Source organism: Nicotiana tabacum, chromosome 20 (assembly GCF_000715075.1).
Source record: "Nicotiana tabacum cultivar K326 chromosome 20, ASM71507v2, whole genome shotgun sequence".
Lineage (NCBI taxonomy): Eukaryota > Viridiplantae > Streptophyta > Magnoliopsida > Solanales > Solanaceae > Nicotiana > Nicotiana tabacum.
Window position 1 is genome coordinate 13,923,694 of NC_134099.1, and position 23,744 is coordinate 13,947,437.

The 23,744-nt window shown below is 35.3% G+C and overlaps 2 protein-coding genes across 7 annotated transcripts; one reads left to right on the plus strand and one right to left on the minus strand.

Annotated features, from left to right (window-relative positions):
• The first annotated feature begins 5,147 nt into the window (after positions 1–5,147).
• Positions 5,148–8,411, plus strand: LOC107800642 (F-box/FBD/LRR-repeat protein At1g13570). 2 transcript variants are annotated; one of them, XM_016623858.2, is made up of 5 exons: positions 5,162–5,268; positions 5,438–5,523; positions 6,676–7,523; positions 7,617–7,781; positions 7,882–8,411. In XM_016623858.2, the coding sequence occupies exons 3-5, from the start codon at positions 6,699–6,701 to the stop codon at positions 8,191–8,193; spliced, it is 1,302 nt and encodes a 433-aa protein (XP_016479344.1). In that variant the 5' UTR covers positions 5,162–5,268; positions 5,438–5,523; positions 6,676–6,698; the 3' UTR covers positions 8,194–8,411. The 2 variants fall into 2 exon arrangements, with proteins under 2 accessions (XP_016479343.1, XP_016479344.1); XM_016623857.2 differs by lacking the exon at positions 5,438–5,523 and having other exon boundaries at positions 5,148–5,268.
• Positions 8,412–9,885: 1,474 nt separating this feature from the next.
• LOC107800641 (uncharacterized) lies at positions 9,886–19,965 on the minus strand. Of its 5 annotated transcripts, XM_016623853.2 has the most exons (13): positions 19,342–19,965; positions 17,819–17,982; positions 17,016–17,238; positions 16,794–16,938; positions 16,500–16,706; positions 15,924–16,058; positions 15,584–15,712; positions 14,664–15,079; positions 13,919–14,135; positions 13,043–13,236; positions 12,551–12,877; positions 12,230–12,474; positions 9,886–10,377 (listed from the first exon to the last, which is right to left on the minus strand). In XM_016623853.2, the coding sequence occupies exons 1-11, from the start codon at positions 19,716–19,718 to the stop codon at positions 12,688–12,690; spliced, it is 2,397 nt and encodes a 798-aa protein (XP_016479339.1). In that variant the 5' UTR covers positions 19,719–19,965; the 3' UTR covers positions 9,886–10,377; positions 12,230–12,474; positions 12,551–12,687. The 5 variants fall into 5 exon arrangements, with proteins under 5 accessions (XP_016479339.1, XP_016479341.1, XP_016479338.1 ...); XM_016623855.2 differs by lacking the exon at positions 9,886–10,377 and having other exon boundaries at positions 12,064–12,474; positions 13,043–13,213; XM_016623852.2 differs by lacking the exon at positions 9,886–10,377 and having other exon boundaries at positions 12,064–12,474.
• Between the last annotated feature and the right edge of the window lie 3,779 nt (positions 19,966–23,744).

Consider the following 23,744-nt stretch of genomic DNA (forward strand, 5'->3'; position numbering starts at 1 on the left):
TACGTACAAGTGTTTGGAACGATTTAACTGTGAGCGAAATGATTTGCTCAGGCTCAAATTTCTCAACCGTTCAAGGGTATTATATGACACAAAATGTAGATCTTCGATTTAACTAATTAAATTTAGGTAAATGAGGGTCAATCTTTGTTAACAATAATATCCTAAAGAGAAACGCCAAGTGGTATAGCAAATGATACGCAGATATGCTCCAACAGATATGACGGCGAATAATAGTCAATATTCAAGAATAAATATAGAAGTAAAGTGGCATTGAATATTGATGAACAGTAACACATGACATTTACGTAAATAAATGTAAAAGAATCACCAGAGATAAGATGTAAGTAATGAATATTCTCTCTGACAACCGAGAATGATGAATACATTTTTGAGTGCCCGAGATATTATCGGATCTAGTGGAAAAGTCTTGGCAAGAATCTTAGGAAAAGGGATATTTTTGTGTGCTTAGGATTGAAACCCGATCTTTCTCTTTTTCAAGTCAAAAGTGTCTTTTATGAAAATGAATATCTCATGTGCCTTAGGACATCTCCAATCTTCCCCTATTTCTTTATAATGGGGACATTTTTTTGTCATAATCTCCCCCATTTTGCCCCCAAAATGGGGATGAATAATGTTATTCCAAATATGGATGGACACTATTCATTTTCTCCATTACATTTCATGCTTATTTTATTATTATTTTTATTATTTAAATTTTTTAATTTATCTCTTTATATATACCTAATTATGTTTATGTAATATCTTTATAATATTAATTTTACATCTTAACTTTGGCATATAATTTTGATAAATTAATTTTCGTGCATTTATTATTTTTATGTAAAATTGTAAGTTAATTATATTATAAGTTATAATTGTACAAAAAATATATAATCATCTAAAAAAATGAATGGCGCAAATATAAAATATTAGATGTTGCTAAAAGATAATAATGTAATATTGATAAGAGAAAAGAATATAAAATGGAATATTCTTTTTGGAGTAAAATGAAGTAATGATTGGAGTAACTTTACTACATTTTGGAGTTTACTGTATTTTGGAGGAGAAAATGGAGGCAAGAGTTGGAGATGACTTTATCATAGTTCTCTTTCTTTTTATAGGGAACATGTTCCTAGAACCTAATAGTACAAGTGCAAAGAATATTCACTAGAATATTCTCCTTCAGGTCCTATCTTAAAGCTAACCGTTATAACTCTGTCAGAGACTCACGACCTCGGCATCGGCTATTGACGACTGCCCGATTTTGATCTTTTTTGACTCTTCGGCCCACGACCTTCATTGTTGATTAGATCACTTCAACTCATGGCGACCTAGAAATGCTTTACCGATACCATTTTAACTTATATTCTAGAGATAGATTTCGACCCATACAGGTATGACTTCGAACAAATGGTGCTTCTATCCAGCATAATGGCTTTACTAGCTTGCTTCGACTTAATGATTACTGCAAAGATATATTGTAAAATACAATTATAACACGAGGAAAATAATTTACAATTTGAATTACTCTCTGCACTTCTCGTGTAGATTTTGGAATCGGTCCCAGCGGTGATTATTAGCGTGCTCGGATTGGACAGCTTGTGAAAACTTGAGGTACATCTACTCAGCGCCCGCAACTCCTGGAGTCCCTTCCCTTTTTATTTGGCTGTGTACTTTTTTTTTCAGACAACTTTATGTTATTTCAGGCCCTTGTTTGTACTATTCTAGTAGCTCGTGCACTTGTGATACCGGGTTCAGGAATGTATCAGATGTTTGACTGTTTTAGCTTCCACATTATACTTTGGATTATTACAGTAGTTTCACTTCTTTCTCATTAAGTAATTTTAAACTGTTAAAAATGGATAAAATATCCTAACGTTGGCTTGCCTAGCAAGTAAAATGTTAGGCGTCATCATAGTCCCGATGGTGAGAATTCCGAATCGTGACAGTATTTAACTTCACCTCGTGCTGCAACTTGTAACTCACATATATTTCTGATTAGAATTCTTACTCCTCTCCTTCATTTTCTGTTGTTTCATATTTTATTTTATTTTGGCAATTCCACAAAATGTCATTGGAAGTTTGGAACCCTACAGTTTTTTTTTCATATATTTGGTGTATTCCTTTGATGCCACTTAACATTACCATTAGTTGGACGTTGTTGCTCCCAAATGTATACGCAAGTATATGTGGTCGACAAGTAATATATGATTGTAAGTCCAGATATCGTACCCACAGGGACTTGTGATTAAATATCAACTAAATTAAACCAAACCATTAATCTATTCAAGCGAATCCTACAACAACAACAACAACAACAACAACAACAACAACAACAACAACAACAACAACCCAGTATAATCTCACTTAGTGGGGTCTGGGGAGGGTAGTGTGTACGCAGACCTATGAATATTTAACTAAAGCTAATCTAGAGTAGTAAATTAAGAGATTAAAGAAAACAAGTTGACGAATTATAGAGAGACGAATTTAATGTGAGTGAATATTCTAGAGCTATGGGTTAGCTAACAATCCCGTTGAGTTTTTCACTTAAATCGTCTAATTAATTTATCTGGTTTATTGGTTGACATGGTTAATATTGCTCGTAGCCTTCTCCCGAAGTACAACTCGCATATTCAAGCTAATCTAACGCCTATATTCCTATGGAATTAGAATTAACAAGAACGCATTAAAAATTCCCGTATAATAACCAAGCAAGGCGATTAGGTATATTCCTATCCTAACCGCAAATCCGCCCTCTCTAAGAGTTAAGATCTTGCTCTACTCAATCTTATATGCAATCTAGAATTTCCTCTCCCGAGTTCAATTCTAGATTCGTAGATAGTATTCAATTGGTGATCAAGAAATCAAACAATTAAGCGCAAGATTGAATAAATAAACCAATATGATAAAATAATAAGAACAATCTAAGCTTCAAACTACAACGTTCATGTAGCACCCAAAACTCTAGAACTAATAAACTATGAGATTAAAAAAAGAGAAGAGAAGAAAAACTAGTTAGAAGTCTCCTCCAAGCGCGGTGAGTGTTCATCCACGTCTAAAGTGTGTCCCTAGGTCTAAGATGTGTCAAAAGTCTTCAAAATAGCGGTTTTATATGTATTTATACCAAGTAGGGTCGGGCCCAGACGAAACACCCTTTCCTGCGCGAAATAGGACTCCGACTCTGTAAAATTTGTACAGGCGTGCCGCACCCTGCGACGCGCTAATGGAGATTATCAGCAGCCTTGCATTTTTCTTGTCACACCAGTTTTTACATTGTTGCGCCGCGGTAGTGAGAATTTGCAAAAATGCAAAACATGAAAGTTGTAAACTTTTCGAATAGCTTTCCAACGACATATTGTGGAGCCCAAACGGAATTCTGAGAAAAAAGTTATGTGCATTTTACTAGACAATGTATCGTATGCCTGCTCGATTCTTCGTTTCGTTCTTAACTATCATCCGTTGATCCCCGAACACGATCCCGGCTTAATTCCTTAGGCTTTTACGCAGACTTCAAAGCTCCAAATCACTTGAATTTATTCCATAACGCCTACATAGATCGGAATCACTCCTACAAGGCATAAAACACATATTCAGTGCAAAACACTAGCGATTAAAGCTCAAACTCTATTAAAGTGCAGTAAATTAGAGCGTAATAAGCGATTAAAATACGCAATTATAGCCTATCATCAGACGCAATAACGTACCAGACCCTAATTTTATATCTTTCATTTTGATCTTTTGGCTTTGGAGTTGATTGTATTTGAATCATTTAGTAGTTACAGATTCTTAATTTTGAGGCGCCCTGAATTCAAGAAAAACTCTGTTAGTTTGAGTACCCGTATAGTCACACTTTGTTAATCATCAAAACTCCAATACTCAACAAGCTCAAATGTGTACGTACACTATTATATATAGACAACTCCTATAAGTGTCACACCTTTTCATTTTGATATCTAATACATATTCAAGATGTATCTCAGTGTTTCAAATCACGGTCCACGGAAATAGGAAGGCATGGAAAATGAATAAACAACCAAATACCATTGAAAATATAGTATTAATTAGAGTAAGTATTAATTTCTGTAGAACTTATATCCTAACAGCGAATGAAGAGTAATGTAAGTGTTAAAATTAGTACTCCTTCCATAAAAAATTTAAAAAAAAGGTAGCTCTTTCCTTCCAATTTAAGTCCACAATTAAGAGTATGAATATTCTTTGGATATGAAATTATGAACGGGTCCCGAAGTACCTTTTATTGGTAATCTAATAACGTAAAACTATTGGTAAGTGTAAAATAACAAGTTAGAAGTAGCTTACATTTAAAAAAAAAAAAAGGAGTCAATTAATTTGAGATGGTGCATGTGTACCAATTTTCTTTTAAAGTCATTAACAATAGGAATAGAGACAATTATTACACGGGTAAAAATCACTTTTAGCCCATATCCGAAATTATTTATATTCGATAGCCATGAAAGTATATAAAATTTGTAAATTTTTTATTTATTACATACAGAAATATATATATATATATACAAAAAATATATTTTTCGACTATTATTTTTTGAACGGCTATATGATGTCATTTTCCCTTATTGCATGCATTTCATACTCCATGTTTGCGGGGAAAAAATCAACACATAGTTAAAGGTGGAGAAAGTCATTTTCCAACGCCGGAAATTTGACTTTTCGATAAATTATACTCCCTTCGTTCACTTTTACTTGTCGACTATACTAAAAATATATTTTCACTTTTACTTGTACATTATATTAAATCAAAAGAAAGATAATTTTTTTTTCCTTAATTGCTTATTTTCAAAATTATTTCTCAAGACTTTTTGAAATGCTATCATTATTAGGGGTTATATGGTAAAATATATGCTACAATTATTATTTCTTAAGGGACATAAAAAGTCCAAAGTCAACAAGTAAAAGTGAACGGAGAGAACACTTTTAAGAAATTAACAAATTTTAATGATACAAAATATTATTTTGTAAATTTACTAATATCAGGGTAAAGTTTAGTGATTTTAATGATAGGAAAAGTAGTATTGTGCCTTTACTGTAACAAACGAAAAGTTTAGTGACTTCCAGGTGTGAAATTAATCCAATAATTTGCATATATTAAATAAGGTAAAATGCTAATCATCATTCTTTGTTGGTTGGTTGGGGGTGGGGGCTAAAACGTTTCTTTTGTTATTTTGGAGTGAAGAAGCAAGTATAGTTCCCAAAAGCATAAGCTCCCACAGAGAAAAGCTATTTCCATCATTGGTAAGCTTAATATTTGCTTCTCGTCATCGTTTTCTTCTTCTTTTTTCTTTTAATCATGTCATTCTCTTCTGTAAGATGTTAGTTTTAGAAACAAAGATTCTGTCTTCTTTTTGATGATAGTATTGGAAACTAAGGCTCTAGTAGTAACTGCAATTTGTGTTTATTGCAGCAATATAGAGACATGGTTTTTCATTTTCCGTTGTATTTACAAATTGCAAATGAAGGTTAGGGTTATGCAAATTTTGGGGGAAAAAGGTATTAAGCTTATTTAGGCTACTAGCTTGATGTCAAATCTACTTAAATAGCTAATTTTTTGAGTTTAAATTAACCAATTATTGGACCTTTTTTTGATGTCTCTTCATTGTGTAGCTTTTTGATGTCATATGAAATGTGGTTCTCGGTTCTATTCTCCCTCATATTTGTACTCTTGTTTATTTTGTACAGGTTCTTATTGACGATTATTGTTATATAGAGACATGATTTTTTATTTTCCGTTGTATTTACAAATTGCCACTAAAGGTTAGAGTTATGCAAATTTTGGGGGGGAAAGGTATTAAGCATATTTAGGCTACTAGCTTGATGTCAAATCTACTTAAATAGCTAATTTTCTAAGTTTAAATAATCAATTATTGGACCTTTTTTGATGTCTCCTCATTGTGTAGCTTTCGCTGCTAGTTTGATAAGCTTAATTGAAGCAGTAGGAAATGTGGTTCTCGGTTCTATTTTTCCTCATCTTTGTCCTCTTGTTTATTTTGTACAGGTTCTTATTGACTATTATTGTTATATAGAGACATGATTTTTCATTTTCTGTTGTATTTACAAATTGCCACTGAAGGCTAGGGTTATGCATATTTTGGGGGAAGAAGGTATTAAGTTTATTTAGGCTACTAGTTTGATGTCAAGTCTAACCTAAGCTTAAATAGCTAATTTTCTAAGTTTAAATTAACCAATTATTGGACTTTTTTTGATGTCGCCTTGTTGTGTAGCTTTCGATTTCAGTTTGATAAGCTTAATAGAAGCAATAGGAAATGTGCTTCTAGGTTCTATTCTTCCTCATCTTTGTACTCTTGTTTATTTTGTACAGGTTCTTCTTGATGATTATTGTTATATAGAGACATGATTTCTCATTTTCCGTTGTATCTACTAATTGTCACTGAAGGTTAGGGTTATGCAGATTTTGGGGGAAAAGGGTATTAAGTTTATTTAGGCTACTAGTTTGATGTCAAGTCTAGCCTAAGCTTAAATAGCTAATTTTCTAAGTTTAAATTAACCAATTATTGGACTTTTTTTGATGTCGCCTTGTTGTGTAGCTTTCGATGTCAGTTTGTAAGCTTAACAGAAGCAATAGGAAATGTGGTTCTCGGTTCTATTCTTCCTCATCTTTGTGCTCTTGTTTATTTTGTGCAGGTTCTTATTGACGTATATATTATATGATGTATCCTACGGGCAAAAGGCAGTATCGCTATCGAACTTTACCTCCTGATATACTTAGCAACCTTCCTCGCAAAGTAATTGATGAAATTCTTATGTGTTTGCCTTTGAGAGATGCTGTGAGGACTAGCATCTTGTCAAAGAGATGGAGATATAAATGGCGTAGACTTCCACAATTGACGCTTGAGCACACACTTTGGAAAAAAGAAGAGAATATAACAGACCTTACAAGTAACTTTTCAGAGATTGTCAGCCACATTTTAGTCTATCATGCAGGACCAGTTAAAAAATTTAGCCTCTGCATTCCTTATTTGGACCGATGTTCTAATATTGACAGCTTGATAAATTTCCTTAGTAGAAATGGCATTCAACATCTTGTTCTTAGACTTCCAATCAGGGGTAGCTCGTACGAGTTGCCGCCATTGTTTTTCACATGTTTCCAGTTGAGGCATCTGACTCTCCATAATTGCTCAATACATCATCCACCACACTTTAAAGGGTTTGATTGGTTAATCAGCCTAGAACTACGAGATGTTACAATATCTTCCATGTTGCTTGAACGTTTAATCTCTCGATCCCCGTTACTTGAGCAGTTAGTGCTGCATATCTCAGGTGCTTTAAGCAACGTCATCAAAATTAGTGCTCCCGTCCTGAGATCCTTTGACTACACAGGCAATATAAGATCTGTCTTTTTAAAAAATGTTCCTCTTCTGGCAAAATTTTCACTTTCGCATAGGGAATATCATGTGGCAGCAGGAAACTGTAATATCGTCAAGTTATTTGAGTCTTTTTCTGCTCTCGAGCATCTTCACTTGAATGACATGGTAAATGTTGCTTCATGCCTTCATTGTGATGCATTTTCAATCATGGAGCATCCTTTGGGCGTCGAGTCATTCTGATTTTTTGGCTCTTTCTAGTCCTTTGTTGCAGGAGCAGGTGAAATACCGACAAGGCTTCCGTTTAATCTTAATTGTGTCAAACATCTTTGTATATCTAGTATTTATCTGTCTGACTTGGGTGAGGTTTCATGTGCTCTTTGCTTGATAAGAAGCTTCCCATATTTACAGTATATGGAAATGAAGGTTCTCTTTTCTCTCTTTTTTATGTAGTGGATTTCTTATTTTCATGCTCCTTAAATCATCATTAAGCTCAGAGAGTTAAGTTTTGGTTCATCTTTCTTAGGTGGAGGCTAGTGATGACAATGATATACCGGCTCTGGAATCTCTTGATGTGGAAAGCTTCTCAGATGTGACATTTAATCACCTCAGGGAAGTTAAGCTAATACAAACTAACGGCACAATCCCTGAAATGCAGCTTATGAAGCTTCTGTTGGCCAAGTCTCCCAGGCTTGTGAGAATGCTAATCGAGCCATGTCTCGTTGAAGAATCTGCAACAGTCAAAATACTTGCTGAGCTGACAAAACTTAAGCGGGCATCACCTAAAGCAGAAGTTGTATATAAGTTGGATAAGCGTCCAAATCTCGGTCCTTTCTGATCTTCACAGGTCTTTTGTCAGACTGTTACCCTATTGAACAAATGTTTTGGAATTTGATATGAATTGGCAGAAGCAAGTGTTGATGCACTAGTATAATGTTGTGTTTTGCCTGATTCTATAACATTGAGAGATGTCTAAACATCAGTTGGGGATATAAACAAATGTGGATATATGGTTTCTTCAACTTATTCATTACTGTGCTTTATGCTTTTACTTTACATGCCTGTGCTTGCAACGAGATTTGCAACTGTGCTTGTTTTTTTCGTTCTTCAAAGTTTGGTTGTCTGTTGCAGCGTGTTAATCTTCTTCTAGATCATATTCCTATGGAAAGTTTGAAGCCTTTCCTCAATTATGTTATGTCTGTAAGGTAAAGCCATGGAGTTCTGGTTGTAAGTAGCACTGGCATGCGACTTTTGTTGTGTCAATAAATATGTACTTTTCTTGAAGCCTCTTCAAAGTCATCTTATAGTAGTATTTTTCTTATATCAAATAAAATAAGTGTCACTAAATATGCTAGTTTTTTATGTGTCATTCTACAAAATGTCATCTATTTCATACAACTACATAGGTTAGTCCGAATTTTCTTGATAATTTGATATTGCAGGGTGCTACTCTTTCTCCTATCGTAGTTAGAAATCAATTGCAATTTAAGGGTGGTGTGACTCGAGTGATATAGCTATATTGAGTTATCTCATACCAAGAATAGCTTTTCTTCGCTTTAGAGTGAGATGAAGAGGAAGAAACAGTTGCTCAAAACTCTGGCCTTGTGGCACGGGAAACTGATATTTCTCCTAGACATTTACCCAAGTTATCAAACAAGTTAATTATAAAAGTTCATATACTATGTGTTACAAGTCAAAATTTAAAAGCTTTTCTCAATTATAGTCAGTAACCACAAGAATATTCAAAACATGCACCTAACCTTTTTCCTTTAGTATAATGAGATTCCCAGGTTAACATTTGGAAATTCACAGTATTTAGTTCACCAACACAATAGACATTTCAATCCAGGATAAGCAATTTTGGAATACAAACAACGATGAAGAGTTGGACCAAGCTCAAAAGAGGCTGAAGATATTAATACAACTATAGCATGGTGCGATACCAAGTCAAATCAACTCAAGTTTGCGTCACTTCTGCCTCCAAAATCAGTTGAGTTCATCCCATCTGTTTTTATCGCATCCTAATGTTAGCAATGATTTCTTCTGATATTTTTCCTTTCCTTTTCCTCTTTCTTTTTACCTTTCTTTTGGTGTCATTCCTTATGTCTCTAGTTAAAAACTAATTCAACATGTTCCGAGTCTCTGAGGTTAACAATTTAATTTATATATAGAGAAGCACATGTTGCAACATTCTGCTATAAATTTCTTGTTTTAGACCATGTATCTTGCTTGCTAAGCTAATAATTTTAGGTATATAATCTAATGTATATAAATATCAAATCAAAATTGGTTGAAAGTAAAATCTAATAACAATGCACAATCCGTGAATTGGTAGACAACAACAACAACACAGTAAAATTCCATAGGTAAAGGGTCTGGGGAGGGTAGTGTGTACCCAGACCTTACCCCTATTCCGATGGAATAGAGAGGCTGTTTCCGATAGACCCTCGGCTCAAGAAAACGAAAAAGACGAAAAAGATAATATATCAATACAATCAACCAAAACTATAGAAATAATAACAGCATTATAAGAACCAGAAAATATTTGATATGCAATAATAATAACCAGTAAATAAGGCCCGGTGCACCGGAACGAAGTAGAAAAATATTCAACTACCTCCTAACCTACCTAGCAATGTTTAGTTCAAAACTAGAAAATTCAAACTAAACCTCAATAAATGTTAATGGAATAATGTTCTCAACAAAACTGCTAACATAACTTAACCTAAAATGATTGGGGAACACCAAGGAAACTGGGGCATTAATAAAGTTAAGGCTCCCTGTTGCTAAAACATCTACAAACCTTGTGTTGCCAATCCTTTCCGCTTCAAACAAGGCAACCTTCTCCAATTTGGGATTAAAGTTAAAATCCATAGAAACCTTATTTACCTCATCGTATACCGAATAGCCTTTATTCCAAAACAAAACCAGCTTTCCACACAATGCAGTTTGGATTTTACTCACCTCATTGAAATGATAAATCCTTTCTTTTGGGGGTGAAAGAATTCCAAACTTCTCCTCTCTGAAATTGAAGTAGTTGATAGGATAGAAATTAGTCCAATAAAGAAACCCATTGAGAAAAATACATTCCTTAGAAAAATATGAGTCAGAAGACTTTTCAGGAATTATTTGTTGGTTCCTAGAGTTAGAATCTTGATCGTTTGTCGTTTTTCGTAGGGAAAAATAACATGAAGTACTTTGTAATTTTCTGTGACCGGATCAAATCCCAGAAACAAAACAGGAATGCCGGGATATTGCATGTGACTTTCCTGACTCAAAGAGAATTGTTTTATCTCCCCTGTGGTTACATTGTATAAGTAAACTTGAGTAGTTTGATAGCTATAAACACAAACAAGGCCATTGCAATGATTTGAGCAGGTAGTGATCTTAGATCTTGAGTCAGAATAATAATGATGAGGTGCGAGTTGTAAAGAAATTCCCTCTAGTTGTGACTGTAGTTGGAAGGTACGTCTTTTCAGATCAAAGAGCAGGTGGGTGGCTGAGGGACGGGATTGAGAACGAGTATTATGCAACTTGGCAAAGTTGGGATGTCGTATCAAAGTTTCCCAAGCTTTAGAAACGCACTTGAATCGCATTAGAGACTTGGCAGGAAGCCATGACAATATATCAAATACTATGTCATCTACAAATTGAAGTGCAAACCCATGCTTCTCATCGTTGGAATGGGGGGGTTTTCGGTAGTAATAATGAACACAAAAACAACAACAACAGTAGGGTCTGGGGAGGTTACTATTTACGCAGACCTTACTCTCCCCTACTCCCCTACCTTATGAAGAATCTGTTTCCGAAAGACCCTCAGCTCAAGAACAAAATAAACCTAGTACAATTATTCCTTTGTTTGTTGTTTATGCCTAAAATAAATAAAGAGTAATATACCATTGTTTCCCCGGTATTTGGGTTGGTTTAGGTGGTCCTTTTCTAATTCTACTAGTATTTGGTTAACTTTATTGAAAACAAATTATAAGTGCTAATAGGATTTTAGCCAGGTTTCACTTTGGATTCTTACTAGGTTTTTAGCCGCAAATTTTCAACATTTGAGTTCGATTCCTATTTTTTTCTTAAAGAAATTATTAGTATGATTCTATAGTGGAGGAGAGAAAGGATTTTCACCCAAATAAAATACTGCCATTGGCTTTTTCAGTCAACTAAAAGATGTATTATCTGTTATTACTTCGGTTCTGCAATTTGTTCTTTTCTTTTTGTCATATTAACTTTCATTCATTTTTTTAATGCATAAAAAAGGAACTTGACAATGTAAACTAGGGAAAAGAAGAGGAATTTTTTTTAATTCCAAAAGAACTAATTCTCACAATTTTTTGTTATGTAATTTCTACTTTCGCATATATAAAAAGGGGACAACCCGGTGCACGAAGCATCCCGTATTTATACAGGGTCCGGGAAAGGTCCGCACTCCAAAGGGGTGTGATGTAGGCAACCTACCCTAGTGAATGATTCCACGGCTTGAACCGATGACCTAGGCCACACGAAGACAATTTTACCGTTGCTCCAATGCTCCCTAACATATTTTCACATAATACAAGTGTTCAAAGGGCAAAATGGCAGTTTGATTACTGTTTGGACTAATAAGTGTTGTGTTAGTGAAAATAGCATTTATATATGTCAAGTGAAAACATGTCTTATAGTAGAAACCTAAATATTCAACAGAAATTCAGTCCACTTTCAGTTTTATAACAAAAGGGTGATTCAGGATTTGAAATTTATGGGTTTCTACAATAACCTCAAATTAATATACAACAATAATTGGGTTCACAGAATATTTGTAGATATTAGTGGATTTCTTAATACATATTATGAGTCTAGGCAAAAGCTACTGGATTCATGTGAACTCATACCTATACGGTAGATCTGCCCCTGCCCTGATGTATTATTGAACTTACAGGTCCAAAGACTTGCATGGTTATGACTTATGACTTGCAACATAAGGTACTTCTTCAGAGTCAATTTCAACATTGACTTGTAACCACGGTGTGCGTTAAGACTTTGAACAGCAAATCTAGATCCCTCTTAAACTCGACAATGGCAGCAGTCAATCTCTGGCGTCTCCAGCTCTTTTTCTCCGAGTCACGCCATTCTGCAACTAGCATAAAGAAAGGCACATTAATCGATTTGGCTAAAAGGAGTTTGCTTAATTCATATTTATTTCTTGCTCATACCAGCAGGAGTTTCCGAGTGCATTTGGTTTATTTAGAGCTTCAGCTGGCCAACATTTTCCAGCTAGCCCCTCTGTCATTAGGAGAACAGCACTAGACCAACCCGCCATCATCAAAATCCAGAAGCTGCACATTTTGGTTCAAGATTTCCCAAGGACTTTCATCAGAAAAGCGTATTCATAAGCTGCTTCCTCGCATTGGCCAAAACGACCACCTTCACCAAAATGTCCTCCACTCATGTTTGTCTGAAGTATGACCGCAGAGGAACACCTAGTGCATGTTTTATCTCGTATCTTGGCAACCCACTTTGCAGCTTCCCAAACGCCAACTCTGCATAAATACATAATATGACCAAAGTCAGAGTCTTGGTTAGCTGAAAATGCTTTAGCACTTCAGCCACACCATCTAACAGACGCAAGTAAAACGTACATATAATGTACATGCTAATTTGGATAAGAGAGTTATCCTTATTGGCGTACATGAGAACAAAATTACCTGGAGTCATTCAATGAAGCTTTCACAAGCATTGGCGGACAACAAACTCCTTCAGGAATATTGTCATAAGGAGAATACTTCAAAATATAGTCAAAGTGGGCCCGTAGTTGAGGATTGCCGAATTCTTCGTAGTCTAAAACAGTGAGAGGCAAGGTGGGATCCAACAAGCTACTGCACACATCAAGAAAAGGAACCTGTAACAAACATTACATACATGAGCATCTACATTACATCAGCATCAAACAAAAAATAAGACACTTCCTACCATCCCACTGTATCATAGTTGAGTTTCCAAGAAGCAACCCTGAGGTATTATATCAATTTGCAGACTCACAAAAACATCCAAATTAGATTTGAGAACATATAGGTACAGTTCATTATTGTAACTTTCTTGTGAAGAGAAAGTAAACTAAGTTGAGAAATGCGACGTGACAGATGGGAATGATCAACGTAGGGGGATTTGACAGCGATACATGTTCCTTATCCTAAGGGGATTTGACAGCAGTACATATTCGTTGTCCTGCTCATGGATAGTTATCGTAGAAAAAAAGTATCACAATTTACATTCATTTGGCCATGTCAATACCAAAGTCTCTTTAACGTAACTGTTGACCCTCAGAATCAGCAGCATTTCAGGTTTAAAGAGAGTTCTCTAAAGAACTAAACATTCTTAGCTCGAGAGTAACTTAAAAGAGAAGCAGCCTGCATCTAGCATATATGATTCCAAACCATGGTAATTAGACCTCTTGTTTCCTTTCCCGCTAAAGATGATATATATACAGAGACCAAATCAAACCATAATATGCATTATGAATCCAATTCACCAAATCTATAGAGATATGAAAGAAACCAAAGGATTCCCAAATTGGTGCTTACCTTCAGAATTGCAGCTCGAAAGAGTTCAGGGTGCATGTTAATTGCTGCCGCAACAAGAAGACTTCCAGCACTTACACCAATAGCTCCCAGCTGATGTTTGTGGACATAACCCTCACTGACAAGGTATTCTCCGCATGATATGAAATCATTTATAGAGTTCAACTTGCTCATTCCACTCCCAGATTTGTGCCACGAAGGATCTGGACCACCACCACCCCTGCAAAAGTAAAATGTATCACCTAAGTATTCTGTTACAAGAAATCACAAGCGACAATAATGCTTTCAGGAGTCTACGCAGTAATTTGGTAACTTATATTAATGCACTATTACATGCATTTGGAAAGAGAGAAACTGACAGCAACTAATGGAACTCAGCGAGAGAGTGACCAAGCTGGAGTGTAAGAACTTCTGTTTTTTTCTTCTCATCACTAGAGTTCGTGGATGGATAAGTAACAGTTCAAGGCAAACAAAATCACAAAAGTTTTATCACTTCTATTGCATTGAGCAAATCAGTGAAAAGCTATTGGACACTGCATAAGTTACCAAAATAACACAACCACTACAAATGCATCAAAATCGATAGTTTCCTTTGGATTCCTTTTCTTTTCTTGTTGTCCTCTTTCTTCTTCTTTCCTTTGCTTTGCTTTGCTTTGGGAGGACGGACAGTAAGGAGTTCCGAGAGACAGGTTAGCAGCTTGGAGGAAAGATTTATCAAAATCCAACTAATAATAAAAGAAAGTTGTACCTTACATCAGCAAATGCAATCAGCCAACCACGATCAAGTAAGCTCAGGCGGTCCCCACACCAGCTTTTGTCTAAAACTTCACCATATGCTCCATATCCATGTAGAATCCCAGGAGACTGATCCTTCTTATGTGCTTTACGAGAGAACAGAATAGTTATAGGAATCCTTGCACCATCATGCGATATCACTTCCTTTTCTTCACAGGAATAAATCTCAGCAAAGTCACTCCATCTCTGTACTTCATTAATCTGAATGTATCTTTCCTTCTTTAAAGGGATGCCGAGAAGCTCATTTCTGCTTCTCTCTTCATTGTTTGAGTGGCACTTAGTATCGTGGGAGACATCAATTACTTCTTCTTGATGAATGACAGAGAACATTCTTCTTGACATATCATAGTCAACAATAACATCAGGCATCTGTATTCCAAAAGAGAAACATAAGAAGCATATTATATTGGTCCTTGGCCTACAGGTAGACACATGTTACAGTAGAAATAGAAGTCAAATCCAATTATCTCTATGAAGCATATAAGAAGCAAATCGTTGTTATAGACTTCAACTGAGAGAGTTTTAATAATGAGAACAGGACCATAAAAACTGGGATTCTAGGAACTTTGTACTCGGTTAGAACCCAAATCTGTTTATTTCTAATGGAAATTTCATAATTTTCATGATGCTTACTGACTCCTTTAATCTGACTAGTTCGGGATTGAGGCTTAAGTGTTTTTTTTTCTCAAAGAAAAACAACAAATTAGTATAAGAATAATTTCAGTATAGGGAAACAGGCTGAATTTTCATACTATGCAGAGATCTAAGCTAAAATTGTAAAGCAACAATAAGACAACCAAAAGGATGCAGATCATTTGAAGAATTGACAGTATTACCACTGGGAAAGGGGGAAAAAAGGTTGTCAGGCATTACCACTGGGGAAGAAACAACAGCGCGATATACAGATCGTGTGAAATCATGATTTGATCCTGGAGTTATTGCACACATATCAGAGGGAAGAGGAAAGAACCATGGGTTAAGTTCATCAATCTTCATTTGTTCCTGCGCAACAGGAAGATAGTAAGAAACATTGGTATTGGTCAACTTTACACAGATAATGATAATTGAGAGATGATTATGCTTCCTCCTGCGACATAGCAAGGAAAAGAAACTAAGGAATAGGAGATAAGTTTAATACAAAATCAGAAACTGATTTACTAATTTAGCCTTCCACACTCAACAATCACGACTATTTTAAGTTTTAAGATTATACCTCACAATTGATGATCGTTCGCATATCAACAGAACATATCGATGAGGAACCCTCTTTGTTGAGAAAAAGCACCAAATGTTCATTAAACATGTCCATATCTTGGATGAAAATGTCTCCACTGGGTACTATAATATTCTGCAGACAAAGCTTGCAGATGATAAAAAAACCAAAAACTGAAAATAAATGTTTTTGAATCACAAGTATGTGTTTATGCAATTCCAATTTTGCACTTGCCCAGGTAGAGGAGTTAGGTGATCAAGCTGACAGCAAATACTATGTGAAATATTTATTAGGCAGCAAAATAACCAACATATCATAATTATGCTGGCAGATATGAGATAACGAGCATGTAACCTCATATCAAAACCAAAACGACTAGCTAGAGTGAGGTACAAAGCAAATGTACAAATCCTTAATTAGCTTAAAAGCCATATGAAAGAAAAGTCAAAAAGAAATATTCAATAAATAGAATGCTTTTGGAGAACAATTTGAGAGCTTTATATTCATGTGTGTATAAATGTTTTATCATCAGCAGCAACCCCTTAAGGAATCAATATTTGAAGGAAGACAATATACCTGCAAACATGTTGACTGCAAGTTCTCAACAGGGCATCTAGCCAAATAATACTCTCCACTAGAAGGTGATTCCTCACCAACATTATGAGAATTTGTGAGAACATAGAAAAATCCATGATGATGTTCAAGAAAATATTGTACACCAGACACACGCTTACAAAATCTTTGAATTCCAGTCTGCAGATTGGCTGCATTGATGACATAAACCTGCAATAAGACAATGAAGAGAATCAAAAAATAATTCTTCACCAATAAAAAGAAGTATCTATGCTGAGATAGAGGTATAATTCTTGCCTCAGATGAAGTTCTTGAATTAGAATTCACAGTAATAAACTTTCCATCCTTTGTACTTGCTATGTCCACACAGAAACTGGAATCATTTTCTACAAACAATGGGACATCATGCACAGAATCTGATCCCAGTTTTACGCAATGTACCCTAGACACATAATGTTAGACTAATAACGCATTCGGATATCCAATTTAAATAGTAATCAAACTAGTATAGAGAATTGCCTGTAAGGACGTTGGTTCTGGTCGGATAATGTATAGAAGAAAGTACAAGAATCTTGAGCCCATTCCAGGCTAACAACCCCTTCAACTTCTAGGGTTGGCAGAACACGGTCATTCCGAAGTTCTTTAATCTGAAGCACAAACTGCTCACTACCAGTAACATCAACTGTGTAAGCAAGATAATTGTGGTCTGGAGACACTCGACATGTACCCACATGAACATATCCTATGAAAACAAGAACAAATCAAAACATAACGGAAACACTTTCATTAAATCTTACAAAACCTAAAACAATGACCTATGACCTGAACGCATATCGTGAAACCTATAAGAATATTCTCCTTCATTTCTGTTGGTATTTTAACCCTTTATTATCCTGTAAACCTCAACATGATGATATGGATATACTATTAGAGTGGATTCATTCCTCAAACTAACACATGCATGCCCGTCAATAATTTATATTGACCTTCAATCATGCTCAAGAAACGGGAAACAACTCTGAGCCTGCTTTAATGACATACCAAAAGCGATAGGAAATGAAGATTTAGAGCCATCTCATACAATCCTCGAAGAAAAGTTTTTTCTTTTACCTAAATTGTTTGATTAGGAGCTTTAACACCTTGGAATCATAAAATATCTTCCAATTTCACAAAAGAAAAAAACGAAAAAATGCCCGATGGGAAGAAAATGACATGAATGCACTAAAACACATTAGGAGGGGAAATCGATTATAACAAGTGCTTGAAAAAGAAAAAGAAGAGCAAAAAAGGCTTGTTAAAGGAATAATACGAGAATCATATACCATATCTTTCCGCAATTTCATTCCAGTCTAGCAGTACTTGTTCCTTCTTAGAAACTCCAATCACATAATTGGATACGCTCTTCATCCAACCTTTGCTCTCAGCAGCCAATTTCCTACATAATACGGGAAATTCCTTCCCTTCTGGAATGTACTGGTAGTATAACCTGTTAACAACTCAAAACATACCAATAATCAACCAACAAAGAAAGACATTTTGTAGCAAGTAGATTTTCAAAACAGAATTAGAACCAGTTGACATACCAAAGCATATGCTAAACCAAATGTAGCCTGTAGCGTTGAGATCATACGACAAAAAAACCTTATGAATTCTTCAGAATATTCAGTACAGTAGTACAAAGACATTTTTTAACAACCCCTTAGTATACACAACAGTTGCACAAAATAAAGGGCAGCCTGGTGCATAAAGCATCGTGCATTCAAGGAGGGTCCACAGAAAGGCGGCGGCACCCCAAAAAGTGTAATGTAAGCAGCCTACCTTGATGCAAGTATCAATGGCTGATTCAACTCGAATCCGTGACCCATAGGTCACATAGACAGAGATTAGGCTTGAACAGGTACATGAACTCTTTATCATATTAGGCTCTTTCTACTACATAACCCAGCAATCAAGCAATCACAGACCTAATAGACTGTATATTGTGGAATTGACGTTACATGGACCTAAATGTAGATGTGCAATTCTTTTGCAGATTCACATAGAAAAATAATACTCACTTCATCTCGTTTTGGTCAACTTGGTTTATTTTCTAGTTTCTACCAAAATGATGACTCATTTCTTCCATTTATTGTCTTAATTTGACCCTTGTGAAAAAGTTGACATTTTGAATTCCTTCGTACTTATTGAAGGAGCAAATGAAGGATATTATATTTTAAAGCAAACATAACAACAAGAACTACTACTATTACGATGCCTCAACCCAAGCTAGTTGTGGTCGGCTGTGTAAATCCTCAATATCATAAATGCACTATTTGGGTCCATGATATTTCAGTACTCCACACTTGAGGATCGTCTACCACTAGGAGTTCTCTAATATACTCAAGTGATTATATCTGTAACATGCTAACAGTCTTCCAATAAGCACTAGTCTTCTAGTTAGTATCACCAATACAGATTTCTGTATTATGAGGATTCATTGTGAAATGACAAGTTTAACGTTGGACGTCAACCCACCTGAACCCTCCTCATTTTATCCAAGCGTGAAACAGGAAATGTGAGCAGGCTCAGAAAGGCCAAGTTTTCGAAGTAACCAAAAGTGGAAACATTTTCTGATAGAAGTGAAAATGAAATGTTCAAACTTTTCCTCTCAAATTTTATTAATATCTAACTCTAATTTGCTTTATTTTCACACAAATTATCTGCTTTTTTTCTATAACATTCCAAACTATTATTTAAACTTGTTCCAACAATTTAAAACAAAAATCAGTTCCAACATTTTTTTCCACATTATTTTATCAAATCATGCATATGAACAAAGTGAAAAGCTAAGTTTTTATAGACAAACCAAGGACCCCATAATTCAGGTGGGGTAGAAATCTTGGAAGGCATTCTACTAATCATCTCAGGAAACAAAACCTTTTGCATTTCCTCAGTATCCTTCATGAAATTCTCAGCATATGAATTTTCTTGCTGAAGGTAGTTGATAAAATCAGGGTCGTTTGTTTTGTTCATCCAACGGTAGGGATCATTCCACGTAACCCCATGTGCAGAAACTGTAAAAGGCACTTTCTTTGCCACTGGTGGAGTAGTAGAAGTACTAGTTTGGTGATGGTTTTTGTTGCATAGTGTGGAGAAAAGGGAAGATTTTTTAGCAATGGAGAATAAGGTTAGTGAAAAGGGCACTTTGGTCTTTTTGATTGAGATGAAGACTGAGTAAGCCATGTTAATGGCGAAGGTGGCGGTGGTTCCGGCGAATTGAAATCACCGGCGGCGAGACTGGTGTGAAGTTTTATAGAGTTAATGTCAAGTTGGTCCTTGTAGTTTTTGTAGTGTTTCAATTTGTTCCTTTTGAAATTGTTATTTCAAAAGATGTGTTCTTTTTTGTTTTTTTAATTTAACCCCAAGAAAAAAAAATAAACCCTTATTATGTTGGAAAGAAAATAGCCCGAAGTCTTATAAGGGGGAGATTAAAAAGAAGATAGACTTCCAACTTTATATACTCACAATGTTAAAAGGTTATAGATAAATATCTCGATAACTATTACTCCCTTGGTAATCTAATCAAAATAACAATAAATTTAGTAATTTGTTACAATTCACTTTCAGTATACATAACTTAAATTCTAAAGATTACAATTTTAGATTAAAACTTCAACTGATTTTGGAGCTTTTTAATTTGTAAACCTGCATATGTAAGATAATTACTACTACAATAAACTTTTTGTTTTTTGAAAAATTGAAATACTTATTATGAATACTACGAACTAGTCACATTACATGCCATAGAGATGTCACTTACAACATTATGATTGTCAAGTTCAGCCAACTTAGTATATATGTTATCCCAAAGTAGTCTGACAAAGGAAGTTCCACCTCTATTTGCCACCAAAAACTGAGTTTCAACAAAGGGAGGAGAAAGAGCAAAATTCTTGACTTGGTTTAGATTGGACTGATTGGAAGTTCCTTTGCTAAAAGGTGTGATACTTGGTTTGCTTCCCTGAAATTATACCTGACTATTACATTCTCCAGTTGGAGCATCAACCACGTGCAATCACAAATAATGGTTGTGAGCACGTGATTTTTGCTTCACGAAAACTACTCCCAAAGAAATCGAAAAATAAAACAAATTGTCTTTGGGTACAATTGTGAGAACTTTGCGTGACATTTTGAATAATTATTTTTGTCTGTAAATGTTTAGTTTGTTTTAATTAATTAAAAATATAAAAATATATGTTGCATACACATTTAAGATTTAATTGTGCAATTAAGAATTAATTGAACCATGTTTTGCTTTTAAGAGAAAGAAAATCACAAAATAATGTATTTTTTGCATTTTTAACATTTCATGTCCAAGTTATGTGATTTTATTTGATTGTGTATGTTAATTGTTATTAAAAGTTAGTAGTACTTTTGTAAATTGATCTAGTCCTATAAGTTAATTTAGGATTTTTGGAATTTTTAGTTTAAGAAAAGAAAGGCAAAATAAAAGAGTGTTAAGTCATATTTGGGCCAAATCAATTTAAAGTCCAAATAATTTTTCTTCCCCTTTGAAATTGAAACCCGGATACCCAGCTCATACCCCATTCCCGACCCGGTCTGCCCCATAGCCCAAACAACCACCCCCCCTTTCTTTATTTCATTTCCAAACCCCTAACAAAAAAACCTAAACCACCCGCCCCCTCTTCTTCTCCTTCTCCAAATGACCCCTCCAGCTCTCACGTCCATGGCTGCCCTCCTCCTCTCATCAAGCAAACGACCACCTATCGCCATCTCTCCGTCAACCAGCCTCCCGCGCAGCAGCAAGTCTGGCGACTAACCAACAACTTTCCACCTTTGGCCCTTCCAAAAACCAACGAAGAATAACCAGTTTCACGCCAGCTTTACTACCAACGCCCACTGCCACACGCCACCTCCCGTCAATAACCCACAGCCCAACGACCCTCCAGTCGCGAGCTCCAGCCTTCTCCATCGATGTCCAACGCCACCTGAAACAGCCCGCCTCACCTTCTCCATAGCCACCCTCCAGTCGCGAACTCCAGCTCCACAGTCGTCGACCAGCAGCCTTCACAGAAACGACCAAACACTCCGTCAGTCGTCATGCTCGAGCAACCATGAAACTCGGGCTCAAAACCTTCAAAACCCTCCCTTAAAAATGACTCATTTTCAGTCTGCGAGTTCGAGTTTCCGGCGGGGTCTTGGTTCCCGATTTGCTCGAGTTTCTTGGAACATTAGCTTGAAGCTTTTGTTCCTTGTTTGCCTTTGCTGTACAGCTCTGCTCAAGGAGTTTTCTGTATTCAATCACTTGGGAAATCCATTTTTGGCAACAATGAAGGTCCATTTCCTTTTTTCTTTTCATCTTGTCTTTTGGTTAAACTGATATCAATGAGCTGCGTGTTTCCATGATTGAACGTAGTGAGCAGCAGTACAAGTTCATGAATCTGTCGTTCTTCTTGCTTGTTTTAATTATCTTGCCTCGTTCTAGTTTCTATCTTTTCTTAGTTATGTTATGTTGTTTCTTTTCTTGTCGTTGTTCATCATTTCTTGCATATGAAATCAGTTTGTTTTCATTCAGTATGTTGACAATGTTCATTTGTTCTTGTTTAGGTTTAATCTAGAAGTGTGTTAGTTTAATCACTGAATCTTTATTTTGATGATATTTGGTCTGAATTGAGTTTCAAGCTTAAATTGTGATTTGAGTTTGATGAATCTTAATGTCATTGATTGGGAGTTAGTTTCATGTGTTTAAATTAGTCAATTGTTAGGATTTCTCAATTAAGATTGGTTATAGCTGCTATAGTTTGGTTAATTGATTTGGAGGATTGGATATAGCTGATGGGGTAAAATGGTAATTTCAATAGTTTCAGGGGCATTTTGGGATTTAAAGTTTTAAAAATGATTAATTTGAGTGCTCTGTCCACTAAGCACTAATAATATTAAAATAAGGCATTGTTTAATACATAGTGGGGGACAAGACATTTGCTAGTGGGGAACAAGACATTTGCTAGTGGGGAACAAGGCATGCAAGTGTGGGGAACAAAACATAATGGTATGAAAAGCTTAAAAAGGATTGATTAAAAGATGTTGTCGATACCTGTTTTTGGGTTATAAATAGGGTCATTTCAAGACAAAAAAAGGGCTGGTTTTTTGGAGGAGAAAAAATCAATTCTCTTTCAGTCTTTTTTTTCAGAGAGTCTAGGCTGGATTTTTAACATTTAAAAGTTCAGTAATTTGAGAGTAAAAAACAGGCTGGTTTTTTTTTAATCCTAAAAGGTTCAGTGTTTGAGAGCTAAGAAACTGAAAAGTGAGTCTTTTCTTTTACTGCTGAATATCAGAACTAGTACTGTTGCTGTTTCATTGGTATTGCTGGTTGGTATTTCTGGGGTTTCACTTGGTTCTTCCAGAGTTTGCTATTGGTTATTGGCTACTGTTTTCATTGGGTGTTGCTGGAACTCTGCTGGTTCCTTCTTCTTTTTTTTAATCTTCCACTGGGTTGTTCTGTCACTGCGTTGCTGTGTTATTACTGTTGCTGACTGCTCCTTCATCTTCTTGTATTTCCGTTATCCAGGTGCATGTTCTACAGCTCTCAAATTTAAAGGAAATGAAGTAAAGAGTTGTTGGAATGGATTTCTGAAAATAATTGTTTCTTTATGTTTAATTTGATGTATAAGCAGTAGTTCACTTGATATTTCATAGTATGTATTGGAATGACTTTGAAATGCATAAACTGGACTGATTGAACCTATTTCTACAAACATGAAATATTAATTGTAATTAATCTGAGTTGGTGATTACTAGTTATGAAATATACTGTATTTAATTTTTTTTTCAGTAGTCGTGAAATAGTTTCAAATAGTTTGTCACAAAATAGGTTCAAATAGTTTATGGAAATCAGCATGTTGGTTTAATAGGTCTAATTCTGAAATTGCAAGTTCACTTGAGCAAATAACATCATTTTAAATAGCAATGCAAATAATGTTAGTAACTAATGTTAGTTCTCAAATGTTAGTGATTAATGTTAGCTTGATGACAGTTTTTAAGCATTGATGCATTTTTCAACAAATCGTAAAAAGAGCTCAAAAAAATGGCTTTGTATGCCACATAGTTAATTCTAATAGTCCAATTCATATAATAAAGTTAGGTTGAACTGAATCGAAATGGTAGTTGGTTTGTTAATATTTACAACGGCAGGCGGCGGATCTTAAGTTAGGTAGCGGGTTCAAACTAGAAGGTGTTTCCTTTCGTTTGGAC